This window comes from Miniopterus natalensis, chromosome 13 (assembly GCF_054644295.1).
Source record: "Miniopterus natalensis isolate mMinNat1 chromosome 13, mMinNat1.hap1, whole genome shotgun sequence".
In the NCBI taxonomy this organism is placed as follows: Eukaryota; Metazoa; Chordata; class Mammalia; order Chiroptera; family Miniopteridae; genus Miniopterus; species Miniopterus natalensis.
This window is the reverse complement of record NC_142093.1, coordinates 51893275-51920031: the sequence shown is the minus strand read 5'-3', so window position 1 is coordinate 51920031 and position 26757 is coordinate 51893275. Positions and strand designations below refer to the sequence as shown.

The window sequence follows — 26757 nt, the reverse complement described above, 5'->3', positions numbered from 1 at the left end:
CACTAGAAATACTATATATTATGTCATTTATTCCTCATTAATAACCCTATGAAGTTAAGCTTAAAGATGATCTTACAAAAGGCTGCCCAGCTAGAAAGTAGCGTAATAGGAACTCAAGCCCAAACCTGACACCAGAATTACACCTAGAAAATGAGAATCAAGTTTCTGAAAACTATTTGTTTGAAAAATTCAAACATAGCTACAAAATATATCAATGATTTGCAACATGACTTAACATTCTTAACTGCAATGGTTTCTAAAGTGTTCCTTCAGTGCATACTGAACTTCCTGCCCCAGAGTCAGAAGGTCCAAAAAGTCAACCATATTACAACAGGTCCTGAAAGTGACACACATATAACATCAGTGATTTCATCTGAAACTTTAAACCATACTCTACCTACACTTTTAGCCCTACTTCTGTACTTACCCACTACAAATTACAGCTTTAAGATTTCAGTAGAGTCAAATCTAAAATCCAGTCACACTGATAATGAAAGCTTTATCATCAAGAAATCTGTACAAATATTTTTCTGTAAGCATGTCTTTCTGCAGACTTTTTCCTGTATCAAAGCTATAATATTCCTATTAATATTTCCCATTACAGCCGCTAATCCTTTATTCTAAACTTACTACAGACTTAGAGAAATAAAAGGCAATTTTCTACTGTATTCAACTCAGTGTTTTCATAGGCCATGTTACTCCATCAAGATAGAAAAATGTAACTTAATGGCCTTAAAACATGAAGCTGTATTTTATGTGTGGCTTTTTAAGAAACAGCCAAGTTATTTTCTAAAGTGGCTTTACGATTTAATATTCACACCAGCAATGTATGGTTATTTCCATTTTTTCCATATCCCGGCCAGTATTTGTTATTTGTTGTTATGGTGATCACTCATCGTAGTTTTTATTTGCATCTCCTTAAGGCTAATGAGGCTAAATTTTTTCACGTGCTTGTCATTCATACATACTATTCAGTGAAATGTCTCTTCATAGCTTTTAGCCATTTTCTAATTGAATTGGTTTTCTTTTAAAGTTGAGTTTTGAGAACTATATATGTTCTATGAGTCATTGGTCAAATATGTGGATTATCTATATTTTCTTCCAGTCTATAGCTTGTTTTTTCATCCACTAGCAGGGTTTCTATCAGAGCAAAAATTTTGAATTCTTATGAGTACCATTTATCAAGTATTTTCTTTATGGATCATACTTTTGGTGTGATGACTAAGAAATTTTCACCAACTTCTAGGTCCTGAAAATTTTTACCTATGTTGTTGTTTAAAAGTTGTGTACTTTGTTTTATATTTAAATCTATAATTCACTTTGACCTTTGTTTTCTTTTGCCTATGGGTACCCAACTGCCCCAGCAATATTTTAGACTTTTCATCCTAAATTGAATTGCTTTTGCACCTTTGTCAAAAATCAGCTGTACTACCACTACAGAGCTATTTCTGTGTTCCCTATTCTGGTCTACTGATCTGTCTTTCCCTTTGGCACTAACATCCTGTCATGATTAATACAGCTATACAGTAAGTCTTGAAATCAGGTGGAGTCATTCCTTCCCCTTTATTCATGATCAGAACTGTTTTACCCATTCTTAATTCCTTTGACTTTTCAAATAATTTCAAAATAATCCTGTATATTCTTTAATACTTTCAATAAAGATTTTTAAAAAATAATAATCCTGTATACATTTACCAAAAAAAAAAACTTGCTGAAATTTTAATAGAAATTGTGTTCTTTGCCTTAAACTCATCTTTTTCCTGAAATTAGGCTGTAAGTTATTTCATTAAAAACTGTGTGGGAGACCTGCCAGGTGGCTCAGTTAGATGGAACATCATCCTGTACACCAAAAAAAGGTTTTGAGTTTGATTCCTGGTCAGAACACATATCTAGGTCATGGGTTGACCCCTGGTCAAGTTGAGTATGGGAAGGAACCAAATGATGTGTCTCTCATGAGGTGTTTCTCTCTCTCTCTTTCTCTCTCTCCTTCCCTCCCTTCCTTCCACTCTGTCTAAAATCAATAAAAACGTATCATTGGATGAGGATTCAAAACAAAACAAAACAAAACAAAAAACTGTGTGGGGAAAACGGTGAAAAGTTCCCTGAGGGAGGAGGAGGAGGAGAACTGAGTTAACTGTATATAAATTTGAAGAGAACTGACATCTTTATTGAGTCTTCCAATCCACGAACACTGTTTCTCATTTAGATCTTGCTTTCTTTCATCACTGTTTTGTAATTTTCACAAAACTAGCATTTAATTTCTATTTATTTATTTTTTTAAATGTTTTTATTGATGTCAGAAAGGAGGGAAAGATAAAAACATCAATGAGAGTCATTGATTGGCTGCCTCCTGCACATCCCCTACTGGGGATCTAGCCTGCAACCCAGGCATGTGCCCTGACTGGGAATCGAACTTTGATCTCCTGAATCATAGGTCGATGCTCAACCTCTGAGCCATGCCAGCCAGGCTACCATTTAATTATAACTGGTAGTAATATTTTTTATTTGTTTCTACATGCACATTACTAATATACAGAAATGTGACTGGGTATTTTTATGCTGATCTGGTCTACTATAACCTTGCTAACTCACTTATTAGTTCTAAGACTTTTATAATAATAGGTTCTTTGAGATTTTCTAGATATATCATGCCATTTGCATACAGAAACAATTTTATTTGTTTTCTTCTGATCAGTATGTCTTACTTCCTTTCTTTCCTTACTGCACTGGCTAGAACTTTTGAGTGTTATGTTGAATAGCAGTGATAAAAGAGAACATCCTTGCCTTGCTCCTAATTTCAGGAGGAAGCAGTTTTTCACTTCTAAATATGTGAGCTGTAGATGTTTTGGTTCTTTGTAAAGTTGAAGAAAATTTCCCTCTACTCTGAGTTTTCTGAGTTCTTATCATGAATGGATGATAAATTTTGTCCAAAGCTTTCTGCATCAATTGATGTCATATTGTAATTCTCCCTCTTTAACCTCTAATATGACAGCTTACATTAAGAGGTAGAGCACAGTAAAAAAAACAGGTTCTTGAGTCCAGTGTTGCTCGATAGCTGAGAGGCTCTAAGCCTCAAGTATATCATTATGGTAAATCCCAGTTTCCCCTTCTGTATGTTACATAGTAGTTCTTAGATCTTTATTCCTTTTCCTTCCTCCCAGATTCTCAATCTAGTTACAGCATGGTTATTGGTTCTACATTAAGTGTTTCATTATTCAAGTTATGTAAATTTGTGGTCACTGCTAGGGCAAGTAGTATACTGTGATTATTTCAATACTGTTTAATACAGTTTCAAAATACTTACATATTTTGTACTAAAATTTCTTGACTGTACACACTTGTTACAAGGCATAAGATAGAAAGGAAAGTAAAAAAGCAGTCATCTGTGTGTCACTAACTAAAACATCTGAATGCTGCTATGTTTTTAATTTTCTCCACGCTCTCCCCCTTCACTATTTATACATTAGACAAACCAATAACCTAATCACAGCTTAGCCCTCACCCTTTACACAGCTACTCCTAAGAGCTCAGTAAGCTGGTGAGACACAAGACAACCAACCATCTTGAAAAAGCTTTCCTATTTATCAAGAAAAAAAAGAAAAATTATTACATTAACAGCAACCAAAACTGTAAGATACCTAGAAATAAACCAAGTAAGAAATATTCTAAAGACTCAAGTGAAGAAAATTATAAAATTTTACTGATATGCAATTAAATTAATACAGAAATATGTCATATTATTATTTGTTGACCAACATATATGGCACTTAAGTAGACAATACATTTCTTGAATGGGATGATTCAATAATACAAAAATGTCAAATATACCAAATAATTGACTCCCAATTAAAATCAACCCTCACAGATTTTTAATAGACCTTAATAAATTCACCTATTACATTAAAGAAAAGAATATCTAATGGGGTAAAATATCAAGAGCATTATATTAACAGGCCCATTGATACCTTAAGTTGTCCTTGATAATCATCAAGCACTCTAAGCACCTGTTGGGCAAACAGTAATAATAATGGTCAAACAGCTTGGAATATGTCTCACAAATGCCTAAATCTAATTTAGGAATCCCTACACCAGCAGTTCTCAAAGTAGGTCCCAAGACCTGTTCGGGAGTCTAAATTAATTCAAGGGTCAAAACTATTTTCAAAATAATACCAAGAGACTATTAGCCTTTTTAACTCTCATTTTCTTCCAACTATACAGTGGAGTTTTCCAGAGGCCACATGACATATGATGGTGCTACAGACAGAATGCACAAGCAGATGAGAAGCTATCTTCTAATAAGTGAAACAGTAAAGAGGTTTGTAAAAATGTTTAATCGCTCATTTTTTAAAATGATTATTTAATAATTTTATTAATATGTAATGTGTTTACTTTTATTTTTAAATTAATAAATACTTTAAGAACTTTTCCATTTAATCTGTAATATAAGTACTAATAAATATAACCCACATAGAAATAGAAAAAACATTTTGGGTTCCTTAGTAATTTACAGGAGTTTTAGGATTCAAAATTCTGAGAACTGCCATTCTAACCTAACCACTGACACTCAGTTCCTCAGTTAAACAATGCTTTGCCCACCTTACAGATCAATCAACTACAAGACTGGAATAAGCTTTGAAGGATAAGTAATGTACAACTGGTGAGTAAGTAACATCAAAGTAGCTGCATCAGCCCTGGCCAGGTGGCTCAGTTGGCTGGAGCATAGTCCTGTACACCAAAAAGTTTCGGGTTCAATTCCTGGTCAGGGCACATATCTAGGTTGTAGGTTTGATCCCCGGTCAGTGAGTGTACAGCAGGAAACCAATAGACGTGGCCTCCAATGTTCCTCTCTCGCATCAAAGTTTCTCTCTCTCCCTCCTCTCTTCCTCTCTTTAAAAAATCAATAAAAACATATTAAAAAAAAAAAAGTAGCTGCATCAGCTCCAGCTCTCCATAGAGATCACCAGTACAGAATAAGCTAACAACAGTTCATCTGCTTTCTTATTCATTTATGGCAAACTAGGAATTCTTCCCCTCCAGCAATATGCCAGTTTCCTAAAGTACCAGTGTAGGAAAAACAAGCTAAGAGAACTCTCAGATAAAGCATTTTTTCCTGATCTAAACTATGCAGATAGGTTTTTTTTAATTAATTCAAATATATACAGGTGAGAAATAAATTCCTTTGTTGAATTAAGACTATTTGCTACTTGGACCACCCCCTCTGGGAAGTTCTGGAGGCTATACTCATAGCCTCTTCTGGACAGGTTCCTCAAGCAGATCACTGTTGTTTTCTATCACAAGGGAGGGACCATGCTACCCTGACGGACAGGATGAATGTATGACACTAGGGCAAGCATCTACAGGTTAGGCAGCTATCTCAGATAGGCAGAAATCCTAAGAAAGAAAAAAGTTTGCCAGTAATGACAGGAGCATTACCTGTACCAGTTAAAAGCAAAGAATAGTGGAGTTACTATACCGGCTCACCACTGGCGTAGAGAACCACAGCAACAAATAATCTGATGCTGAAGATACCCCAGAGCTCAACTGAGTCATGAAAGACCTTCTAGTTCCTGAGTGACATCTCCACCTCCACAATGTATGACTGAGGGATAGCTGAAATAATTATCTTCCTTTCCTCTATATCCTTTGGAGAGGTGGGGGGGGGGGGGGGGTGCTGGGCCCATTAATTGTGGTGACACACTATATTCCTTATAACCTGAAAAATATAACTACCAGATTTAGGGGATCCAAACAAAGGAGGGGTACCAGAATGAAGATTTGAAGGCTAATTATGAAAAAGTAGATAATCGAGGCCCTTTTCTCTGCACACATTAGTAAGAAATATCCATCATACTGTGTAAATGGAAACAGTAGGACATCTCTAGAGAATGCAAGTTCCCATAAGATAAGGTCCTATTATATAAACTGATGACTGGGAAGGTCATAGGAAGAAATGAAAATATTAGCCTTATATTCTTTATGAATTTTAGATGTTAAATCCCACCCCCTGTCTCATCAAGAGTTTTCCCAGTCAAATGAAAAGTCAGGATCACTTGCTGAAAGCCCTATCAAAACTTCATTCTCAGAATTACATAAGCTGCAACAAAATTCTATAACTTAGTCTTTAAACAAAGTTCAGTCACTGGTATAACAAAACATATGCTATCTGAATAAAATTAGATACTCAGATTAAATAAAATCTAATTTTAAATGAACAAAAGTGGCTAAAAAGTTAAAATAAGGATTTAAATGTAAGACTGTAAGAATTGAAACAGTCAAGTAATTTATACTCTTTCCAAGTACGGAAAAGCTGCTCAATGCCTTATCTTGATAACTAATAAACAGCTGTTCATTTCTCACCCAATTCTACCTGGCCAGAAACATGCTCTACTTCAGAGAGGTTGGTTGGGGAAGAGGAGCTGGGATGAATGTAAAGTCTTTAAAAGTGGAGATGTTCATACAAGAGAGTAAAACCAGGTAATATCTCATTTTATACAAACAAGGTTAATGCTAAAATAGGACTTTCTCCTTCTAGACTTTCTTCCCAGTCTGTGTTTTTGTTCCTTTTACAAATATTCAAAATACTCTGGAAGAAAGTACAGGAAGACGTTGGAGATATTTTGGGTTCAGTTCCAGACCACTGCAATAAAACAAATATCACAATAAAGTAAGTCACGCAAATTTTCTGGTTTCCAAGTGCATACAAAAGTTATGTTCATACCATACAGGAGTCTATTAACTGTGCAACAGCATTATGTCTAAAAAAAACAAATGAACATACCTTAATTAAAAAACACATTATTGCTAAAAATAATAACCATCAACTGAGCAAGTCTTAATCTTTTTGCTGGAGGATCTTGCCTTTAAATTGTAAACAAAACATAAACAAACAAACAAACAAAAACCACAGTATCTGCAAAGCACAATAAAACTAGGTATGCCTATACTATTTAAATACACAAAAGGTAAAAATAAACTAACAAAGCAGTGACACTTCCCTCCCCCATCCAAAATACCTTACATGGAACACCAAAGTAAAAAGGCCCAGTAGTTCTGGCCAAAGAGGACTCTCTTGCAAAACTCCAGGATTTTTTACATACAATTTTAACAGCATCAAGCAAAGGAGTCCATGAAGAAAAAAATTTGAGAAAACTTTTTAAATTATATTGCCATCACTTCCCCTTCAAGATGTGCCAAAAAATAAAGACAACAGATTGGTCTGAGCCGGGATAAAAACAAAACAAAAACATCCCCCCTAAAAAACAGTAGTATTCCTTCTACACTTCTAAACCAATCTTTTAACAACAGGCTCCTGTGTTTGCAATTTAAACTTGACATCATCCATGAAAAGCCTTATGAATCAATAAGAGACATACTTTCCTCTAAAAATACACAATCTCTACCCTGTGAATAGTATTTTTTCTGTTTAGAGAGTTTGGAAAGTAAAAAAAAAAAAAACCTGTAAGTAAAATAACAACATATACATTTACTTTTTAACCTAAAGAACAGGCTTCTGTAATCCTGAACAAAACCAACTGTTTAAAAAAAATTTTTTTACGAGAATCAGTGAAATTACAAAACTGACTGGATACTTGATAATACCCAACAGGTGGATGAAACAGGATTGGTCATTGTTAGATGGTTGAAGCCAGGTAACTGGCACCTGAAGCTTCTTATACTCATCTATTTCGTGTATACAGCTGAAGGAAAAAAGTATCCCACGCATCAAAACATCCTGTCAAAAGAGAAGTTTTTGTCCCATTAAATCACCCAGAATCCTGCTTTTTTTTTTTTTTTAACTTATCCTGTCTGCTTAACAATTAAGTTCTATTTCTCAAACCAATTAACTTCCTCCAATGGACCTGTAACTGAAATACAAGACTCACCTTGGTATCTTTTAATTTCACTCATCAGCTAGATGAGTGCTAGGTGAGGAAACAATCTAGGATCCCAACTTATAATCAGTATTCTTATTTGAACTTCAAGACCACATATCCGTTTTGAGGCAGAATGAAGAAGAACTATCACGGGTTGTTTTTGTTTTTGTTTTAATTTACCTTACTCCCCCGAAGTATCTAAACTAAGTCAGGTTGAGGGATATAAAAGGTGAACGGTAACAGATGTTTTTCACTCCCAGGGAGTAAACTCTTTTCAATGAAAAGAGTAAAAAGACTCGATCGGAAGGTGACACAGAAAAGTTAGCAAAATCACGGGGTACTACCTCCCCGCAAAAAGCCTTTTAACTGATGAGAAAGGGGAGACCCTGGTTGGTGGGTTCCATCTCCTCCTCCTTTCTTAGGGGAGGTGCTAGAGAGCAAAGAAATCACCAAGAGACTGGCCGGAAGAAGGGAAGCGAAAAGCATGGAGTCTGGACTACCAGCCCTTAAATAATTGAGAACTGTATCCAAATGAGATGAAATCAAGAGGGAGTTAAGTGTTAAACACCTCCAACGTACCCCAGAGGCTCCAAAGTGGAAAAACCTGGCTGCGGGCACAGCTGATTCCAACTCCCTTCTCTTTCCAAGTAGTCACAGGTACAAAGGCGTCAAGAGAACTCTTCCTGACCCTCGCCTATAGTAGCGCCGCCAAAGCAACCCCGACTTGCCCGGACCACCCCGGGAGCCCCCAAACCACTGCCCCACTTCCCAGGCCGGAGGACTCCACTTTTCCTGGCCGGGTGAGGGGTAGTGGTGGGACCGAGTCTCGGCTGGGGAACCCGCCAGTCCCCGAGGCCCTCCGCGCCTGCGGGGAACTGGGGTCTCGGACGCGCGGCGGCCACTCGGGGCCCAGGCCCGGTGCCCTGCGAGGCCGGCCTCGAGCCTCGACTCTGGTCCACTCCATGCCGGCGGGACCCGCGGGATCCCCTCAGCAGCTCCGGCCGCCGCCGAGCGGACCCAGACAGTAGCTTACCCGTCTTCGCTCTTGTTTTTCTGCTTCTTCCCCATCGCGTGACAGCGGTGCTCGTGGCCCCAACCCCTTTATTCTAGTCTCTCACAGATCCAGCGTCCCCCGGCCGACTCTGGTCTCCCTTCGGCTCCGTTCCCCCCGCGCTGCCGTCTCTCGCACCCGGCTCTCCACAGACCCGCGTACTGGGACAGGGCACATATGGTGTGAGCTCGCAGTGCGCAAGCGCATCTTCCCGCCGCCTCGGCGTGAGGACGCAGGGCGTGGCCCAACGAGAGAGGCCCTTCTGGTAGAGCGTCACCACTTCACCCGCCGGCCGGCCGGGAGCCCGAGCGCCCCCTTCCCGCAAGCCTCCGCCGCGCACCGACGCCCGCGCGGTTACCAGGTTCTAGAACTCAAAGGCTGACAATGAGCCTGAAAATGACCGGCGCCGGCCCCACCCCGCCGGGGAACGCGGACCTGGAGAACCCGAGCTGGTCCGAAGCCGAGGCTGGTTGGGCTGGGCTTCCCCTCCGCCTCTCGGCCTCTACACCCTTGTGTTCTCAGCTGCCCGAAGTTCAGTCAAGAACCACAATGAACCAAAGATAAACGCTCTGGTTGTTCCCAAGTGGGGTAAATCCAGGACAAAATTGGGCTGCTCAGGAACGTCCTTGAATTAAGACGTACAGTCACTAAAAAAATAAAAATAAAACAAGGACACACCCATTAAGTCCCCCAAATAGGTCCATGTTTACGTAAGCAAGCTCTAAAAATTTGTGCTAGGGAAGTCACGAGGGAAGCTATGAGGGTGGTGAAAATGTGCTATATCTGGATCTGGCCGGTGAGATTACGAGTGTTAACTATATAAGTTAATCATGCCGCCTGTTACAATTCAACTTTTTTTTAAATGTTCAATAGGCTGGAAACGAAGCTGGAGCGTCACTCCTGAGCAAGGCCGTAGCTAACCGATTTCCGATATAACATTATGAGGACTGAGGTACGGAGCCCAAGTCGGACAACTCCAGCTGAGCGCTAAGAAACTACAATTCCCAGCATACTTTGCTCCCGCGCCCTCTGGGCCGTTTTAAACCCCAGACCGGAAACCTCGGTTCCCCGCAGCTGTGTGGGCGGGAATGAGCTCGGGCCGCTCCCCGCCCTCCTCCCCCTTCACTTCCTCCGGCGTCGCAGGCTGTAAAGCGTAATGGCCTCAGCCGAGCTGTAGGCGGAAGTGACGGCCAGTTCGTAGCCATTAGCAGCTGCTGGGAGGCTGAAGCCAGAGTGGACTGTTCTTCTGGAGGCGCTGGTCCCTCACTTCTCAGGTATCACCGAGAGCTCAGGTGAGGCAGAGATGGTGTGAAAAAGCCGGCCACCGCGTCCGGGTGCTAATGGACACGCTGCCTCTCAACAGCCGGCCCGGGCGGGGGAGGGGCGCGGCCCAGGTGCCGGTGTCTGGGGCCCAGGAGGCTTTGGGAGCATGCGCCCTGGGAGGCGTTGAAGTCGGGGCGCCTGGACTCTGCCCTCATTTGTTCGCGGGGGGCTCACGGAGGGACAGGATGCTTTGGGGAAGACACCTTGGGAAGGCGCCGTTCGCATTTAAGGAGGAGGCCTCTTGGTTGTTTGGGCAGGTGCACGAAGGAGGGTCAAGGAAATGGTTAGGTAGTTTGGGAACAAGTCCTTTCCCACCGTTGCAGTTGAACTGAAAAATGGAAGAATCAAGAGGCTTGTGGTGTGAAGAAAGGAAAGTTATCGGGATCGCTAAACCATCCCCTTTCCCCTGTCAGAATGCGGTGACCACCACCACCCCACCACCTGCCCTCAGGGCAGCTCTTGTTAATCGCTTCTGCCCCACTTTATACCAGCCTTTAAAGAGCCACCTCGCTAACTATAGGTCTGAGGTTTTCTTACAGACCCTGGGAAACTGGAGGATGTGTCGCAGGAAGAAAGACAGGGTTGTAAAAAGAAACGCATTTTTGTTGTTGTTAATCCTCACCTGAGGATGTTTTTTTCCATTGCTTTTCAGAGGGAGGGAGGGAGAGAGGGAGAGAAACATCCATGGACTGGTGCCTTCAGCACATTGCCGGAATAGGGGCTGGGAGCCAACCTGCAACGGAGGTACCTGACCTTGACTGGGAACCCAACCGGGACCTTTCTGTGCACAGGCTGACGCTCTAACCACTGAGCCACACTGGCCAGGGCAAAAGAAATACATTTTGAGAACAGGCCAAGGACAGGACACACTTTTGATTTGGTTGCTGTGCCCAGACCCTGATCCACTCCAGGAGTTTGCCTCATGAACTCTGACCATTCTCCGGTCCCAGGAACAGGCTGAGGTGTTTGCAACATCATAGATTAGCCACCTTGTTACCAGACTTTGAGCTCCTGAAGGCCTTTGGTGCACCGGACGACATTCTGACCACTGAGCAACACAGGCCAGGACTCATTCAAATTTTTAAAAGCTCTTCATTAGTGTTTGCAAATGTATCATAATTAGCTGAGATGCAACAGCCTCCTGCTTTGGTAGGCAAATTATAAACCATATTTCTGTAGTAATAACCCAGGAGCATACATAAAAATTGTCATCTGATTGTTGCTGGTGGAAAATAATACTACATTTCTTTTTTTGATTTTGTCTTTCGATTTTTTATTTATTTATTTTTTTTTTAAGAGAGAAACATCGATTTGTTGTTCCACTTATTTGTGCATTCATTGGTTGCTTCTTGTATGTACCCTGACCAGAGATTCAACCCACAACCTTGGTGTATCAGGACAACACTCTAACCAACTGAGCTGTCCAGCCAGGGCAATACTGGATTTCTTTAAAATCAGTGTAATTGAGGTCTTCCTTTATAATCCGAATTAGAGTATGTTTATAAACTCCTATATTACATTAAAAGAGTGATGGAAAAATCAATATTCTTAATATTTAGATTGCTATATTGTTTTACATCAAAGTTAAGAACATTGTCAGCAAATCAATATGAATAACAATCATGTGGCCTCATAGATTTTGTTAGGTAATGGGAGAATAGGAATGGAAACTCAAGCTTAGGGAATGCCAGGCACCGTTCTTTATATCAATTGTAATGGGCTCTCTTAGGAGTTAAAGAAATGAAAATCATTTAGGCATAGACCATGAAAAATGTGTCTTTTGTCCAGCTCTGCTCTGTGTTGAAGCAAAGTTTGGTATCCATGTGTATGTGTAAAACCTCACAACAGTTCACTGTGACCATTTAGTTTTTCAGTCATTTCTGCTTTGCTTCCCTTTCCCTTGGTAAAGAACAGATTATTGGTACATGTCACTAAGTATAGCTCTGACTGCTGGAACTCCTAGCTACTCATTTTCCTCTGGTCTGACGATGGTCTTTAAGACTTATCTTTACTTTCGTATAGTAAAACAAAAACTAAATCAGAAGCACCTAAACTTTGCTCTAAATGGTTTTTGAGTGCTGTGACTGTCCTATTGAAAATTAAATTTTAAAACACTGCAGTAAAATTTCTTAAGCCTAACACGAAGTGCTTGCTTGTCAGCACAACACTTTGTGGACTACAAATTATGCACTTGCTGCAATTTTTTAAAATAAGAGAACACTTATTATTTGCACTTTTTTTTTTTTTTTCTAACTTGGTAAACCTTCTCCCCAGCAGCAAGGCTGAACTGTAAAGAATGGAAGCTAATGCATCTGTCGACATGTTTCCAAAAGCCCTGGAGAATCAGCTGCTTCAGACCACCAAACTAGTGGAAGAACATTTGGATGCTGAAATTCAGAAATTGGATCAGATGGGCGAGGATGAACTGGAACAACTTAAAGAAAAGAGACTTAAGGCACTAAGGAAAGCGCAGCAGCAGAAACAAGTAACCTCTCTGCCCTGCTTTCTGAAATTACTTTAACAGTGTGCGCCTAACAACTTAAGTATGCACATGTGGCAGTAGTTGCATTAGTCCCCATTTTTAAGGTGTTTTTGTTTTTATCTAAGAGTACCTATCACTATTAAAAATTTGGCCGGAAAAAAATTAGTTTTAAAGATGCATTCAAAATTAGCCTGATCAATGTATTCATCTACAGTCAAGTAAAAGAAATCCGTACCCAGGGTCATTTCTCTGAGCTCAGATTTGTATGGATGAAGCAGACTAGGAAGAGCACTGGCAGCAACAGGAGTTGGTGGTTTCCCTTTCAGGTAGTAGTGAAGCCTGTCATAGGTTAGCTGTGCTCAAAGCAAACGAGATGAGAGTTGAACACGCTACTAATTGCTAATGCTCAACTAAAAAAAAAATGTCCTAAGTAGGATATTTTTGTAGAATTCTGTATCTACCTGATTTGCAGTGAGGGACATATTCGGTGTCTTAAATGAAGTTGTCAGCAGTTAAAAACAAGAGTCAGTATTTATAATTAAAAACCAATTGAAGCAGGCGGGTTTTTTAAGAAATTAATATACAAATCAATTTAAAATGAATTCATCATGGAGTAACTCAGAGGATCTTATTTTAGAGCTTTTACTGCATTTTAATAGATCTTTTTTGTTACAGAGTTTTCTGAGGAAGTAGGCAAGAAGCCTTAATGGCTTTTACAGCCATTTTTGAAAAGAGTAGTGTAGATTGTATAGTAATTTTGATTTTCTGATCCACGAAGGTATTGGGGAAACCAATACATACAGTGACATAGTACTTAATAGGCCTATGTTAATCAATATTCCTCAGTCAGCCAAGCACCCCCACCGCCTCCCACTGTTATGGCAGCTAGAGGCGTAGGTAGTTGGTAGAGGCAGGTAGAGAGCAGAAAGACAAGGTGAGAAATAGGAAGAGCCCACCAGAGGCTTGGTTGATAACCGCTAAGTGAGAACCAGGTGCTGCCCATCTGCCAGGCATCAGGTAAGTAGGCCCAGGCTGCTTTGTCATCTCTGCCCATCTGGCCTGACCCCATTCAGCACATACCTGTGGAGCACGTGCGCTGTGAAAGGAACTGTACTTAAGAGTGCAGGGTGTGTTGAGTGTCTTGGGAGAGGTTCCAGGCATTGGTAAAGGTTCGGAGTGGGCTCCCTCTAAGAAGCTGGAACAGGTTCAGGTCTTCAGCCTATTGGTTAAACACATGAGAATAAATAATGAAGAGAAATAGCTTTTTAAAAAACAAAAATACTAGTTTTTAAGTGCACATGTTGTTGGCAAGTGAAGAAAGGAATCATGAAATGTCACGTGATTAAGAAATTGTATTTGAGAGATTAAACTGTTTATAGGAGCTTTACTGAAGAAACCTCACGTACGGAGAAGATACCAGCCTTTTGTGAGTGGCAGCTCAGTGTTAGCCAGTGTGAAATGCGCACTGTGTCTGGGCTGTGGTAGCTTAAGTGCAGAGGAGGAAAGGAGATGGTGTTCCTGCCCCTTTCTAGTTGGACCTTCTAGAAGGGTGCCACATTTTAAAAGAACATGGAGGAATTAGGCTGTGTTCAGATGACAACCAGAAGAGGAAAAAGTCTAGATACTGTTTCATAGGAGAAACAGTCAAAGGAAATGGGTATTTCATTGTGGAGAAGGGAGGACACAGGCGAAATATGATATTTGAAGGGCACGTGAAAGAAAGATTAGAACTTATCTTAGGTTCCAGCTGGGATCCATAGACCAAAGTTGGCGATATATAGCACTTCAGTGTGAGAAGACCTTTCTAAAAATTAGTACATATATACATGCTTTTCAAGGACATGTGTTAGGCTCTGTTTTAGTTATCTTCATGTTGATTGTCTTACTTTCATAAATACTCATTGACATAAATGCTTCATGATCTCCACTTTACACGTGAGGAAATTGGGACTCAGAAAGGTTATTAGAATTTGTAGCCTAGTTAGTAGTAGAACAGTTATTCAAGCACAGGCCTTCTGCCTGTGAGCCCAATTCCCCTTTTTATTAAAACTCTGCCTGAAAAAGAAAGCAGGCTTCCTATTGTGGTGAGAAGCTTCTTGCCACAGGAAAATTTCAAAAGGCTAAAAGGCCTGTCACGCGTGGTTGATAAGGGTTTGGGAAGTTGGATTACGTGACTTGTGAGATCTTTATTGTTTCTGGGCACTCAGTATACAACTTTTTCTTCTAGGATACTACCCATTGGTGGCTAGTATAGAAGAGGTTCCTGCCTCTCCTAGGTAGTCATCAGGAGTAAGCAGGGCCCCTGAGTGTCAGAGCTGTAGTAACTCTTCCCCCATCCCCAATGACTGGCTTTATCTCATGAGCATTATTTATGAAAGCTTTTTAGTAATTTGAGTCAAATGCTTCTGATTTTAATAGTTTGAGTGCAAAGAAGTTAAGTGGATTTTACATTCTAAGTCTCATGAGTCTAAATTTTTATTTTCAGAGTGCTAAGAAAACATATATTCTAAGTTACCAAGACAGATAATTGTCATAAATATCAGCCATGCTGTGGAGAGAGTGCCCACAGACTATTTTTGCATTGACACTAGAAACATAGGAAAGTAAATCACTGAAAGGAATTCATTTCTGTACAAGGTAAAATCAACTTCATTACAAAGTACAGGGTGGGGCAAAAGTAGGTTTATAGTTGTATGTGAAACAGTCTATTCTTGTATTATTTATTAATGTATTATTTTTCATACGAACTGTAAACCTAATTTCACCCCACCCTGTATTGTGCTGATTGGGAAACAAACTGTAAACTGGTACTGAAAGAGATTTTTCTAATGTATAACCTTTCCCTTTTCTTCAAATCAGGAATGGCTTTCAAAAGGACATGGGGAATACAGAGAAATCCCTAGTGAGAGAGACTTTTTTCAGGAGGTCAAGGAGAGTAAAAATGTGGTTTGCCATTTCTACAGAGACTCCACACTCAGGTAACTTCGTCTCCTTCAGTGACTTTTTGAACACGGAGAGAGGTTTGAAAAGAAATATACTGACAGAGAAATTAAGAATAATAAAAGGAACTACTTCCTAAGTTGCTTCTTTGTACTAGAAGTCTGTACAGTGAAGTTAAGCAATTGTTATTTTAAAGATTAACTTAAAAATCAGTTCCATACAAAAGTATAAGTGAACATTATTGAAAATCAAGAATATTTTTATATTAATGGTGGTTTTCTGAATTATATATTTACTAACTTTAAAAACATCTTAGAAATATACACTTAAATTTTTTATCAGTACAACAAGAATTATTTCTTTTTCCTTATTTTTCCTTTTTATTGGGTTTATTGGAGTGGCACTGGTTAACAAAATTATACAGGTTTCAGGTACACAATTCTACAACACGTAATCTGTACACTGTATTGTGTGTTCACCACCCCAAGTCAAGTTTCCATCCATCACCATTTATCCCCCCTTTACCTTCCTGTACCTCCTTCAACCTCCCTCCACCACTCCCCCACCCCCCTGCACTCACCACACTGATGTCCCTGTCCACGAGTTTTCTCTTTCTTCCCGTTCTTTTTGGCTCAGTACCTCTACCCCACCCCATCCAGCCCCCTCCCTCCTCCTCCATCCCCCAGCTGTCAGCCTGCTCTCTATCAACGTGGTTATTTGTCTTCATTTTGTTCATATGCTGTATCACATTTAATGATTTGCTGATACTGTACCAACCTTGCACCTTGAAATAAACCCCACTTGATCGTGGTGTATGATTTTTTTAGTGTATTGCTGGATCTGGTTTGCTAATATTTAGTTAAGGATTTTAGCATCTATGTTCATGAGGGATATTGGCTTATAATTTTCATTCCTTGTAGTGTCTTTGTCTGGTTTTGTAAAATGAGCTTGGGAGTCTTCCCTCCTCTTGAATTATTTAGAATAGTTTGAGAAATACAGGTGTTAGTTGTTCTTTGAATGTTTGGTAAAATTCACCTATGAAGCCACCTGGTCCAGGACTTTTGTTTGTTGGGTGTTTTTTGGTTACTGTTTCAGTTTCACTATTTGTAAACTGTCTTCAGATTCTCTGATTCTTGCTGATTCAGTTTTGGAAGATTGTATGTTTCTAGGAATTTATCCATTTTGTCCAGATTGCCCAATTTGTTGGCATATACTCATTCTTATTTTTTTTTAATTCTTTGTATTTCTTTGGTGTGAGTTGTTACTTTTCCTCTTTCATTTCTGGTTTTATTTATTTGGGTCCTCTCTCTTTCTTGATGAGCCTGATTAAAAGTTTGTCAATCTTGTTTATCTTTTCAAAGAGCCAGCTCTTGGTTTTATTCACCTTTTTTATTGTTTTTTAAGACTCTATTTCAGTTATTTCCACTCTGATCTTTATTATTTCCTTCCTTCTACTCACTTTGGGCTTTGGTGATTGTTCTTTTTCTAGTTCTTTTAAGTGGAAATTTAGATTATTTATTTGAGATTTTTCTTGTTTCTTTAGATAGGCCTGTAATGCTATGAATTTTCCCTCTTAGGGCTGCTTTTGCTGTGTTCATAGATTTTGGGTTGTTGTTTTCTCATTTTCATTTGTATCTTTCAGGGTATCTTTTGATTTCTTCCTTGATCTCATTGTTAACCCATTCATTGTTTAGTAACATGTTATTTAGTTGTTTAGTAACATGTCTTTGTGTGTTTTTCAGTTTTTCTCTTGTCATTGATTTCTAGTTTCATACCATATGGTCAAAGATGCTTGCTGTGATTTCAGTTTTCTTAAAATTTATTGAGACTTGTTTTGTGTCTTAACATGTGGTCTAGCCTAGAAAATGTTCCTTGTGCACTTGAAGAGAATATGTATTCTGTTGCTTCGGGGTGAAATGCTTTGAAGATACCAATTAAATCCATCTGATCTAGTATGTTATTTAAGGCCACCATGTCCTTGTGATTTTCTGTCTGCAAGATCTGTCCATTGATGTTAATGGGATGTTAAACCCCATATTATAACTATTACTGTCCATCTGTCCCTTTATGTTCATCAAGACTTGCTTTATATATTTAGGTGCTTCTATGTCGGGTACATAAATGTTTTCAAAGGTTATATCCTTTTGTTGAATTGCTCTCTTTATCATTATGTAGTGTCCTTTGTTTCTTACTATAGCCTTTGTTTTAAAGTCTATTTCGTCAGATATAAGTATTGCTACCCCACCTTTTTTTTTTTTCCATTTCCATTTGCATGAGAGATCTTCCTCCATCCTTTGCTTTTAGTCTGTGTATCTTTCATTCTGAGGTTGGTCTCTTTTTGACAGCATATATATGGGTCTTGTTTTCTTATTTATTCAGCTACCGTGTCTTTTGATTGGAGCATTTAAGCCATTTACATTGAAAGTGTTTATTGATAGGTACGTATCTATTGTCATTTTATTCTTTTAACTATATTCCTTTGTTTTTTTCTTCTTCTTTCTCTTCTTCTTAAAGCAGCTCCTTTAACATTTCTTATAATACTGCTACTTTTTTTTCATTCCCCACTATTATGACATAGCCATGAGCCTTTCACCAGAAGCATGGCTGGAACTGCCAGGCTTGGCTGGACGGAGAAGAAAGTGCTTTCTCCTCTTAAACCAACCCAAGTCTGCAAACCTCTCTATGGAGGCAGATCCCTTATAAAATGAAAATACCCCCAGAAGAAGTTATATCTTAAACCAGTGGATTCAAGGCTTTTTTTTTAAGCCCCTAAATTTGATCAGTTGCCAACATATAAAAATTGAGAAATATTTCATATTTTTTAAATTTAGATTTCAGAATGTTTATAAAATCAGCAAACTTCAGGGGAAGGCCTGGGGGTGGGATGGATGCGGGGTGGAGAGGATCAATGCTGGGGAAAAGGGGGACATCTCTTAATACTTTTCAGTAAAGGTAAATTTTTTAAAAAAATCAGTAAATTTCATAACTGACCTAGAATTCAGTTTGGAAGCAATTTACTGATGCTCAGTGGAGCTGCCTTCCTTAGACCATCACATGGTCCAATGTAGTATCTCTCATTCATTATTGTCTCAGCCCTGCCCTCTTCTCTCATTTCCATAGCTTGCCTGGCCCTTGTCTTAGGTTCACCACCAACAAGTTGGTTATTAACACCTTTCATGGATTGATTGCCTGAGACTTACTGACTAAAAAAATAAAAATGAAGAAAATATTGAGATGGTGAAATATCCTCTAAGGGGAAGTGGGAGAAGGGATTAGGAAGGTAAAGGGTATCAAGGAAACCCTCTGCCATTGTGGTACACTGCTCAACCAACTGAGCCACATCGGCCAGGGCAGGACCTATTTTAAATAAAGCTGTGTACCATTTGTCAATTAACCTATTTTAAAAAAATATAGAAGCAGCAATCCTGGTGTAGTTAAAATAGCATTAGGCTTAAAACCTCTTGTCATTTAGTAACTGAATGACGTCAGGTGAGTCACTTAATCTCTCCAAGTCTTGGTACACATTCCTTAAGTTGCCAACCTCTGATGTATATGTTGAGGTGATATACTGATACCATATCAGTCTGTAAGATTGATGTGATATGTTCACTTGTTTATGAGATGTCTTCATCGCTGGCTTGTTTGTTTTATGAAGGCAGAAAGTTTGCTTGTATTGCTGTCCTCTGTGCTTTAGTTTCCTAACCTTAGAGCAGCAATAACTGACACATAGTAGATGCTTAGTAAATATATTTGATGGATATATACACAGTGCAGCATTAGGAGTACTAATCTTCAAACAAAACTGAAAAAGCAAAATTTAAATCATTAGTATAAGTATATATAGCAAAGTTCCTAGCACATAATAGGCTGCATACTTTCATGTGTAAAATCCTGAAACACTCACAGTGACCCTTTGAGGCAAGTAGGTACATACATTGTGTGTGGAGACCAAGACTTGGAGAGATTAAGTGACTCACCTAATGTCATTCAGTCACTAAATGATAAGAGGTTTTAAGCCTAATGCTATTTTAACTACACCAGGATTGCTGCTTCTGTATTTTTTTAAAATAGGTTAGTTGACAAATGGTACATAGCTTTATTTAAAATAGGTTCCTGCTCTGGCCGACGTGGCTCAGTTGGTTGAGCTTCGTCCCATGCACCAAGAGGTCGCTGGTTTGATTCCGGTCAGGGCACATACCTAGGTTGCGAGGTTGATTCCCAGTAAGGATGTGTGCGGGAGGCAACCGATCAATGTTTCTCTCTCTCTTTCTTCCTTCCTTTCTAAAGTCAGTAAGAACATATTGTTTAAAATAGATTTGGGCTCTACCAGGGATGGTATCATCAGGCATTCACAATGGTCCAGCGTTTGACATACAGTCAGAGGCTGTCCTACAACAGCCTCTAATAAAACTAGGCTGTCCCGAACCCCTGGTAGTAGAATTGTTTCCTTTTATACCAAGAAGGTTGGGAAAGCGCCAAAATCTTCATGTGGTGTGTGCCCAGGCCAACTTTTCAGAGTTTGCACTATGAGACCCGAAGTTCTAGTGAGGTTATCTAAATTGAAAAAGCACATCGGGGGGGGGTGTGGGGGGTGGGGGGGGCTGTGGTGGATCCATGTGTGCTAAATGTGTCCATGACAGGATCAAGCATGCTCTCCTTATTGAGCAGGAAATCGTGAAAGTGCTGAAGGCACAAGCACAGAGTCAGAAAGCTAAATAAGAAAAATGAAGCTTTTTTTGAGTAATAAAAACAATTAAAGGGCAAAAAATAAAATAGGTTCCATATTACCCCAATAAAACCATGGAGTTGATTTTTATACAAATGTTCAAGAACATATTTCTCATGTAACTGTTCATTTATCATTTGTTTCATTTTAACACCATTTAATAATTAGTTCTGTCCTACCATTTTCACTAAAACCTCTTTGCTACACTTCAGGGTGATATATGAAAAGATACATTCAGAGGGAAAATGATGAGGCATTAAATTTATAAGAAACTCCCTGGGCCCAAACCTAATTCAGGCAAAACTACAACCATGGAGTGCCCCTAAGCCTAATAAAAGCAACTCTGAGGCGTCTAGTGTCTTAGGCATCCACACCAGTGGTTCTCTCATGTATTGGCCATGGGCATCACCTGCATGCTTCCCAGCTACACTTCCAGGGAATTTTGAATCATCTGTATATTTTAAAAGTTCGATATAATGAGCACCAATGGTTAAGAGCTACTGCTCAAAAAGACTATTACAATAGTCCGTTCTGGAAACACTATAGAGGGTTGACCAGTTTAAATACGTTCTGCCTTCAAGAGAATGTCAGTTCCATTTTCCTCTTCAGTAGAAGATGGCTTAATGAAAGTTACCTCTGGTATTTTCACTTTTTAAAACCGTAATAACTACATTTAAAGCCCTTAACCTTAATATGCTTCTTGCTGACAGAGTTGCACAGCTACAAGTGTTCCTTCTCAGTAACACCAATTAGTCTTTCCTAATGACTTCCAAATATGGCACCATGTGCACATTTCACATTTTGAGAAGTTACTTCTGAGTTCCATCAAGTTCAGATTTATCACCCTTCAAGCTTCCTGTATGAGATACCGGGAAACATGTATAAAAGAAATGACAATTCCTTGTTTTCACCGTGAACATGACATCTTCATGGAGAAGTACTTAAAATTGAAGGCATATATTGAATTTTTTTTATAAATATCATTAGAGCAAATCTGACTTTATAGAATATTAGATTGTTTTTCTACCTCTCATAACCAGGCAGCTAGCCTATGAAATGGAAATGGGGTCATCTGACATAAGCACCAGTTGGCTACCAAATTACGAGATTCAAACAGAAAAACTGTAAAATTGGATGTACCTTACTTGATACTTACTCTTAAACAGAAGTCTGTTGTTTTAGGTTTTGATTTTCTATATTTGTTATTTACAGGTGTAAAATACTAGACAAGCATTTGGTGATATTGTCCAAGAAACACGTGGAGACCAAATTTTTGAAGTTGAATGTGGAAAAAGCACCTTTCCTTTGTGAGAGACTGAAGATCAAAGTCATTCCCACACTAGCACTGGTAAAAGATGGAAAAACACAAGATTACATCGTTGGATTTACTGACCTAGGAAATACAGATGACTTCACCACAGAAGCTTTAGAATGGAGGCTTGGTTGTTCTGATATTATCAATTACAGGTAACTTTTAACAAAACAATAATAGACTTATTTTAATTCACATTTTCGGTGATATTTTTAGAGAAGATTTTTTTTTATATTAACATTTATGTAGCTAAGATCTTTTGGCTGACATGTGGAAAAACTTTCACAAAGGAAAAGCGTATTTCTTAAAGTGGACGTTATTAGCATGATCTTACAGCAAAAATCAGAGTTGTGGATCGAAATGAGTCTTGGAGTACACCTAGCTATGAAAGTTTTCAGCCTAACAGATCCTATTGAAACTAATTCTTTGTAATCTGGAATCCCAAAATGATACCCCAGAATTAACTCTTCCCTGATTTAAACCAGATTACTCAAATTGATAGTGACTTACTTTCAAACATTAGATTTTTAATGTATATTCCTGTCTCATTTGTAGAATTGGGTAAAATACACAGAATCTCATTTCTGTACTTAGCTTAAATTGTTTACTGTAGGGAACAGTCTCAGTTTGAAAACCACCTAAAATCCAACTTCCTTTTTTCATTCATCTCTTTGTCCATTTCTCCTGGCAAATAATTTATCTAATTCCACAAATTAGAGCATATTATCTTGTCCTTTGTGCCTGTTCTGTTTCGGTAGTCCTCGCCCGAGGATATTTTTTCCATTGATTTTTAGAAAGAGTGGAAGGGGGGGAAGGGAAGGGGGGGCAGGGCTGAGGGGGAGAGAGAGCGCGCAACGACATTGATGTGATAGAGACACACGAGCACCCGACAAGGATCGGAATCGAACCCAGGACCCTTCAGTGCCTGGGCTGATGCTCTTGAACAACTGAGCCACACTGGCCAGGGCCTTTGTGCCTGTTCTTGATTTGCAAGAGTAATTGGTAAAACTGTGCAGTTCTTATTCCACAGTCATACTGCCTTTCAATGAGTAGAAAGTTCTCTCGCCTTTTCACTTCACCCCTTTTACTCTGAATCTTTCCTACACATGTCTAAATGATTCCTACACTGTGGAAGTTGATTCGAGAGTTTTAGGTATTATTTTCTTAATAGTAAATAAAATATTAATAATTGTTAAATCAAATTACTTTGAAATGATTTCAAACTTTAAACAAGTTGGAAATAATACAAAGAATGCTCATATACTCTTCACCCATATTCCCCATTTTCAACATTTTATATTTAAATTGTTTTTCAGAACCGATTGAGTGGAAATTGTAGATGTATAATACCTTTCTCCTGCATATTTTTGTGTATATTTCCTAAGAGCAAGGACATTTTCTTATGTAACCACAGTATGATTATTAAAACAGGAACATTATGTAATTTACAAACCTTACTCAAATTCTACCATTGACCCTGTCATGCCCTCCATATCAAAAACTGCATTGCCTATAGTTAATGTGTGTTTGGTTTACGTTAACCTGTAACAACCTGTTACCCTTGCTTCATTTTTTCAGTACTTTGACATTTTTGGAGAGTACAAGCTAGTTATTTTACAGAGCATCCCCCAACTTGGGTTTGTCTAATGCCTCAAATTTAGGTTCAGATTATGCATTTTTTCACGGGTTTATTATGGAAAGTGATGCAGTCTTCCTTCTTAGTGCCCTGTATCAGGATGATGGTTTGTTTCATTTCTGGTGGCGATAACTGAGAACTGGTTAGCCAGTTGTCTACCAGGCCAAATGGTGATTTAAGGAAGAACTTTTACATATCTCACATTAATTTTTATTATATTAGAATGAGCTGTAGATAACTTTACTTAATAGGTTGTACTCTGTTGCTGCTATTATTTACTTTGAAGTTCAAATTGCCCCAGTGAGAGCCTCTTTCATTGGCTTCTATATCCTTTGGTCGTTTCCCCATAATGTTTGAGGACTTTCTGATACAAACGAAGTGTTTTAGGGGTGCTCATGTTGTATTCTCCCTACAGCTGGCTATTTCTCCAAGGAGCAATGGTTCCTTTCAATGGTAAATGATACTTTAAAACCAAGCTTGAGCCCTGGCCGGGCAGTTCAGTTGGTTGGAGCATTGTCCCATACGCCAAAAGGTTTTGGGTTCAATCCCCAGTCAGGACACATAGGGGAGGCAACCAGTCAATGTTTTTCTCTCTCACATAGATGTTTCTCTCCACCCCCTGCCTCTAAAATCAATAAAAACATATCCTTGGGTGAGATTTAAAGAAAAAGAAAAAAAGACAAGGTGTAGGTGCTAGGTGATTCCCAGCTATTTTTGAAAAAAGAAATTGTCAGATTTTATTTATTTCTTTGAAATAAATTGAAAAGAGTTTCACACCAATTCCAGCTGAAAATGAATTCCATGAGTTTTGATGATGTCTGTAGAAATCTAAGCATTGCGTGATGTTAAACAGGGTCACACCAGTCATAACGGCTATAAAAAATGCAGCACCATTTTTTGTGTCCTTTCCTCAATGAGAAGAATCTAGTACAGGGTGTCAGACCCAAAACAGATGAGAAAAGACCTTTGATTTCCTTCTTTGCTTTTTACTCAGAAATTCTGTTGACAGCCTGTGAAATTTTAATCAGTAATTAACGATAGAAAATAAAACACTCATCTAAAACATGAGTAGTACAAAGTAAGGTTTACCACCAAAACCGTCGGCATGAGTAATGTACCTCTTCCTTGACATCAGCATTTTACAGAAAATCTTACTCTATTCCATATGTTAAAGTGAGGGAAGAAAGCTAGATTTTTCTGTACTAAATCAGAAAGAATAAATGCTTTTCAAATTTGCTTTGTTTTTAGTGGAAATTTAATGGAGCCACCATTTCAGAGCCAAAAGAAAATTGGAACCAACTTCACAAAGCTAGAAAAGAAGACCATCCGAGGAAAGAAATACGATTCAGACTCTGATGATGACTAGAGAGCAGCTACAATTCTATAAATTGTCTTTTTATTTCTGCTTACTTTATAATTAGATGTGTTTTCTAAATTCTGTTGATTTTGATACATTGGTCATCTAATGGTCATATTCTAGTTTTATACAGTTACATCACTTTGAAAGACATCTTTACTATTTTCTGTGTAGAGCTCATGTTTAAGTTGAGGAAAACTGCTGAGTTCTTAAATTATCTGGGTAGTATCTGGATTTTCTATTTTTGCGATTGATTTTATGATTCTTACGTCTTTATACCATTCACAGTTTTGTTTTTAATCCACTGGATTGGAAACAGAAATTTAACGAACTATTTCAGGACTAATTCTCATGCATTATCTACTTTATACAACAGGTCAAGTAACATTTACTGGTGTACCAGGCTGCACTTGTAAATGAATGATAAGCACTGTTCACTTCTGGAATATGTTTACATAACTATTAAAGACCTGCTTATTTATTCTGTGTGCTGCATGTTGATGTTGCATCAACTGATGGCAGAGGAAAGCTTTTTCAGGTTGTGAGCATATTGCCTTATTTAAAGGGTCCTCATTGCTTGTATTTAAAGGCATGCATTTTTTAAAAATCAGGAAGCACTTTTAGAATGCCAACATGAGGAGATCTACATACTCATTGAAACAACCATAACTTGTAAATATTATTTTTTTAAAAATTAAAGTCTCTGAAATTGTCATAAGAGCATAAAACAAAAACATTTATTCAAGAAAATACTAACTCTTGGTAAGAATAGTGAGTGTCTGTGGTATTTGAGCTGTGACACCCCCCCCCCATCCTCCCCAGTAGCTCCCAAGCTCAGCCTATAGTTTCTCCCTAGGAGGAGTAGACTGCTTTCATTTCTCTTCTACCCGGTCCCCACTTGAAGCACAGGTCAACCACGGAAATGACAGACCAAGAATACTGTTTCCTGATCACTGTTGCCCCAGCTTACTCATGATGCCATTGAGATTAACAGTTGACTTACTCATAAATGGGCAATAGTAATTAGGATAGAGGCTCCATGCAAGGAGAGACAAGAAGAGAAGACCAGGGGCTACCACAGGTATCACTCCTAGAAAAGCATGCTACTCTCCCCACCTCCAGCTACTGGGCGAGGAGCACAGAGGCTCTGCCCAGTGGGAGAAGCAAACTATAAAAACAGTTTCAGCGTGCATTCCCTAAAGCGACCGACTTTATTTAGAGCAGAGTGAAAGAGAAGTTTAAGGATTCTGCTGTAGAAAAGGAGATTTGGAGTGGGATTCGGGGAAGACATAAGAGAAGACTGATAACTTCATGTAGCAACAAGCAAAATGTGAGACGTTTTAACAGAAATAAAGTGGGAGCTAAGAGTAGCCCTAAGGTTGAGACAGGCCTCAAAGACTACAAGGGCCTGAATTTAACTGGATCAAACTGTGCAGACAAGGGCTTATCAAAAATAGTTGAATGGTCTGTTAGCAATTAGTGGATGTTAAGAGAGTGTGATAACAACAGAAGCAGACCAACTAAAACCCTTATAAGTAGATCAGGGAAATGAACAAGAAGAGAGATCCCTGCTAAAACTGTCATTGGAGTTGGAGGGGGGAGTCAGAGCGACAGCACATGCCCATCAGAAGCTACGCTTTGCAGGGTAGGTGGACTTAATTGAAGTAAGTACACCTACGTCTGTAAACAAATAAGCAAAGGAGTCCTGGGGAAGAGGGGAGGGTGAGTCCCCAGAGCTGCTATATTATCTATAAAGTGTCCAGTTTTCAACAGAAAATTACAAGGCATGCAAAGAAACAGGAAACTGACTTATACAGGGGGAAAAGGCAATCAAAAGAAGCTGCCTTTGAGTGGGCCCAGATGTTGGAAGCATACAAAAGCTTCAAAGCAGCTGTTCTAAATATATTTTTAAAAAACTAAAACCATGCCAGAGATATAAAAGTAATATTCCATCAAATAGAGAATATTAATAAAGAAGAGATAGAAAATTATTGTAAAATAACCAAATGGAATTCTCTGGACTTGGAAGGATAAAACTGCAATGAAAAATTCACTA

General features: G+C 38.8%; 2 protein-coding genes and 1 pseudogene across 5 annotated transcripts in view; 2 read left to right on the top strand and 1 right to left on the bottom strand.

The window, feature by feature from the left end:
* Positions 1 to 9023, bottom strand: part of EIF5B (eukaryotic translation initiation factor 5B) — a 61419-nt gene extending 52396 nt beyond the window's left edge. For both annotated transcript variants that reach the window (XM_016209667.2, XM_016209668.2), the window contains exon 1: positions 8908 to 9023. In XM_016209667.2, coding sequence (XP_016065153.2) covers positions 8908 to 8942 — 35 coding nt within the window. In that variant the 5' untranslated portion in view covers positions 8943 to 9023. The remainder of the gene's footprint in view (positions 1 to 8907) is intronic.
* Positions 9024 to 10081: 1058 nt separating this feature from the next.
* TXNDC9 (thioredoxin domain containing 9) lies at positions 10082 to 25470 on the top strand. 3 transcript variants are annotated; one of them, XM_016209669.2, is made up of 5 exons: positions 10082 to 10217; positions 12526 to 12733; positions 15590 to 15708; positions 21609 to 21863; positions 24593 to 25470. In XM_016209669.2, the coding sequence occupies exons 2-5, from the start codon at positions 12545 to 12547 to the stop codon at positions 24708 to 24710; spliced, it is 681 nt and encodes a 226-aa protein (XP_016065155.1). In that variant the 5' UTR covers positions 10082 to 10217; positions 12526 to 12544; the 3' UTR covers positions 24711 to 25470. The 3 variants fall into 3 exon arrangements, with proteins under 3 accessions (XP_016065155.1, XP_016065156.1, XP_087679818.1); XM_016209670.2 differs by having other exon boundaries at positions 12523 to 12733; XM_087823692.1 differs by having other exon boundaries at positions 10181 to 10199; positions 12523 to 12733.
* Positions 19778 to 20400, top strand: LOC107534532 (large ribosomal subunit protein eL34 pseudogene; annotated as a pseudogene).
* Positions 25471 to 26757: the final 1287 nt, after the last annotated feature.

Bases quoted from the DNA above. Each gene is read 5' to 3' on its own strand.
- TXNDC9 (XM_016209669.2), top strand. From the start codon at position 12,545: ATGGAAGCTAATGCATCTGTCGACATGTTTCCAAAAGCCCTGGAGAAT. The intron at 12,734-15,589 runs GTAACCTCTCTG...TCTTCAAATCAG, and splicing joins AAGCGCAGCAGCAGAAACAA to GAATGGCTTTCAAAAGGACA. The intron at 21,864-24,592 runs GTAACTTTTAAC...CTTTGTTTTTAG, and splicing joins TCTGATATTATCAATTACAG to TGGAAATTTAATGGAGCCAC.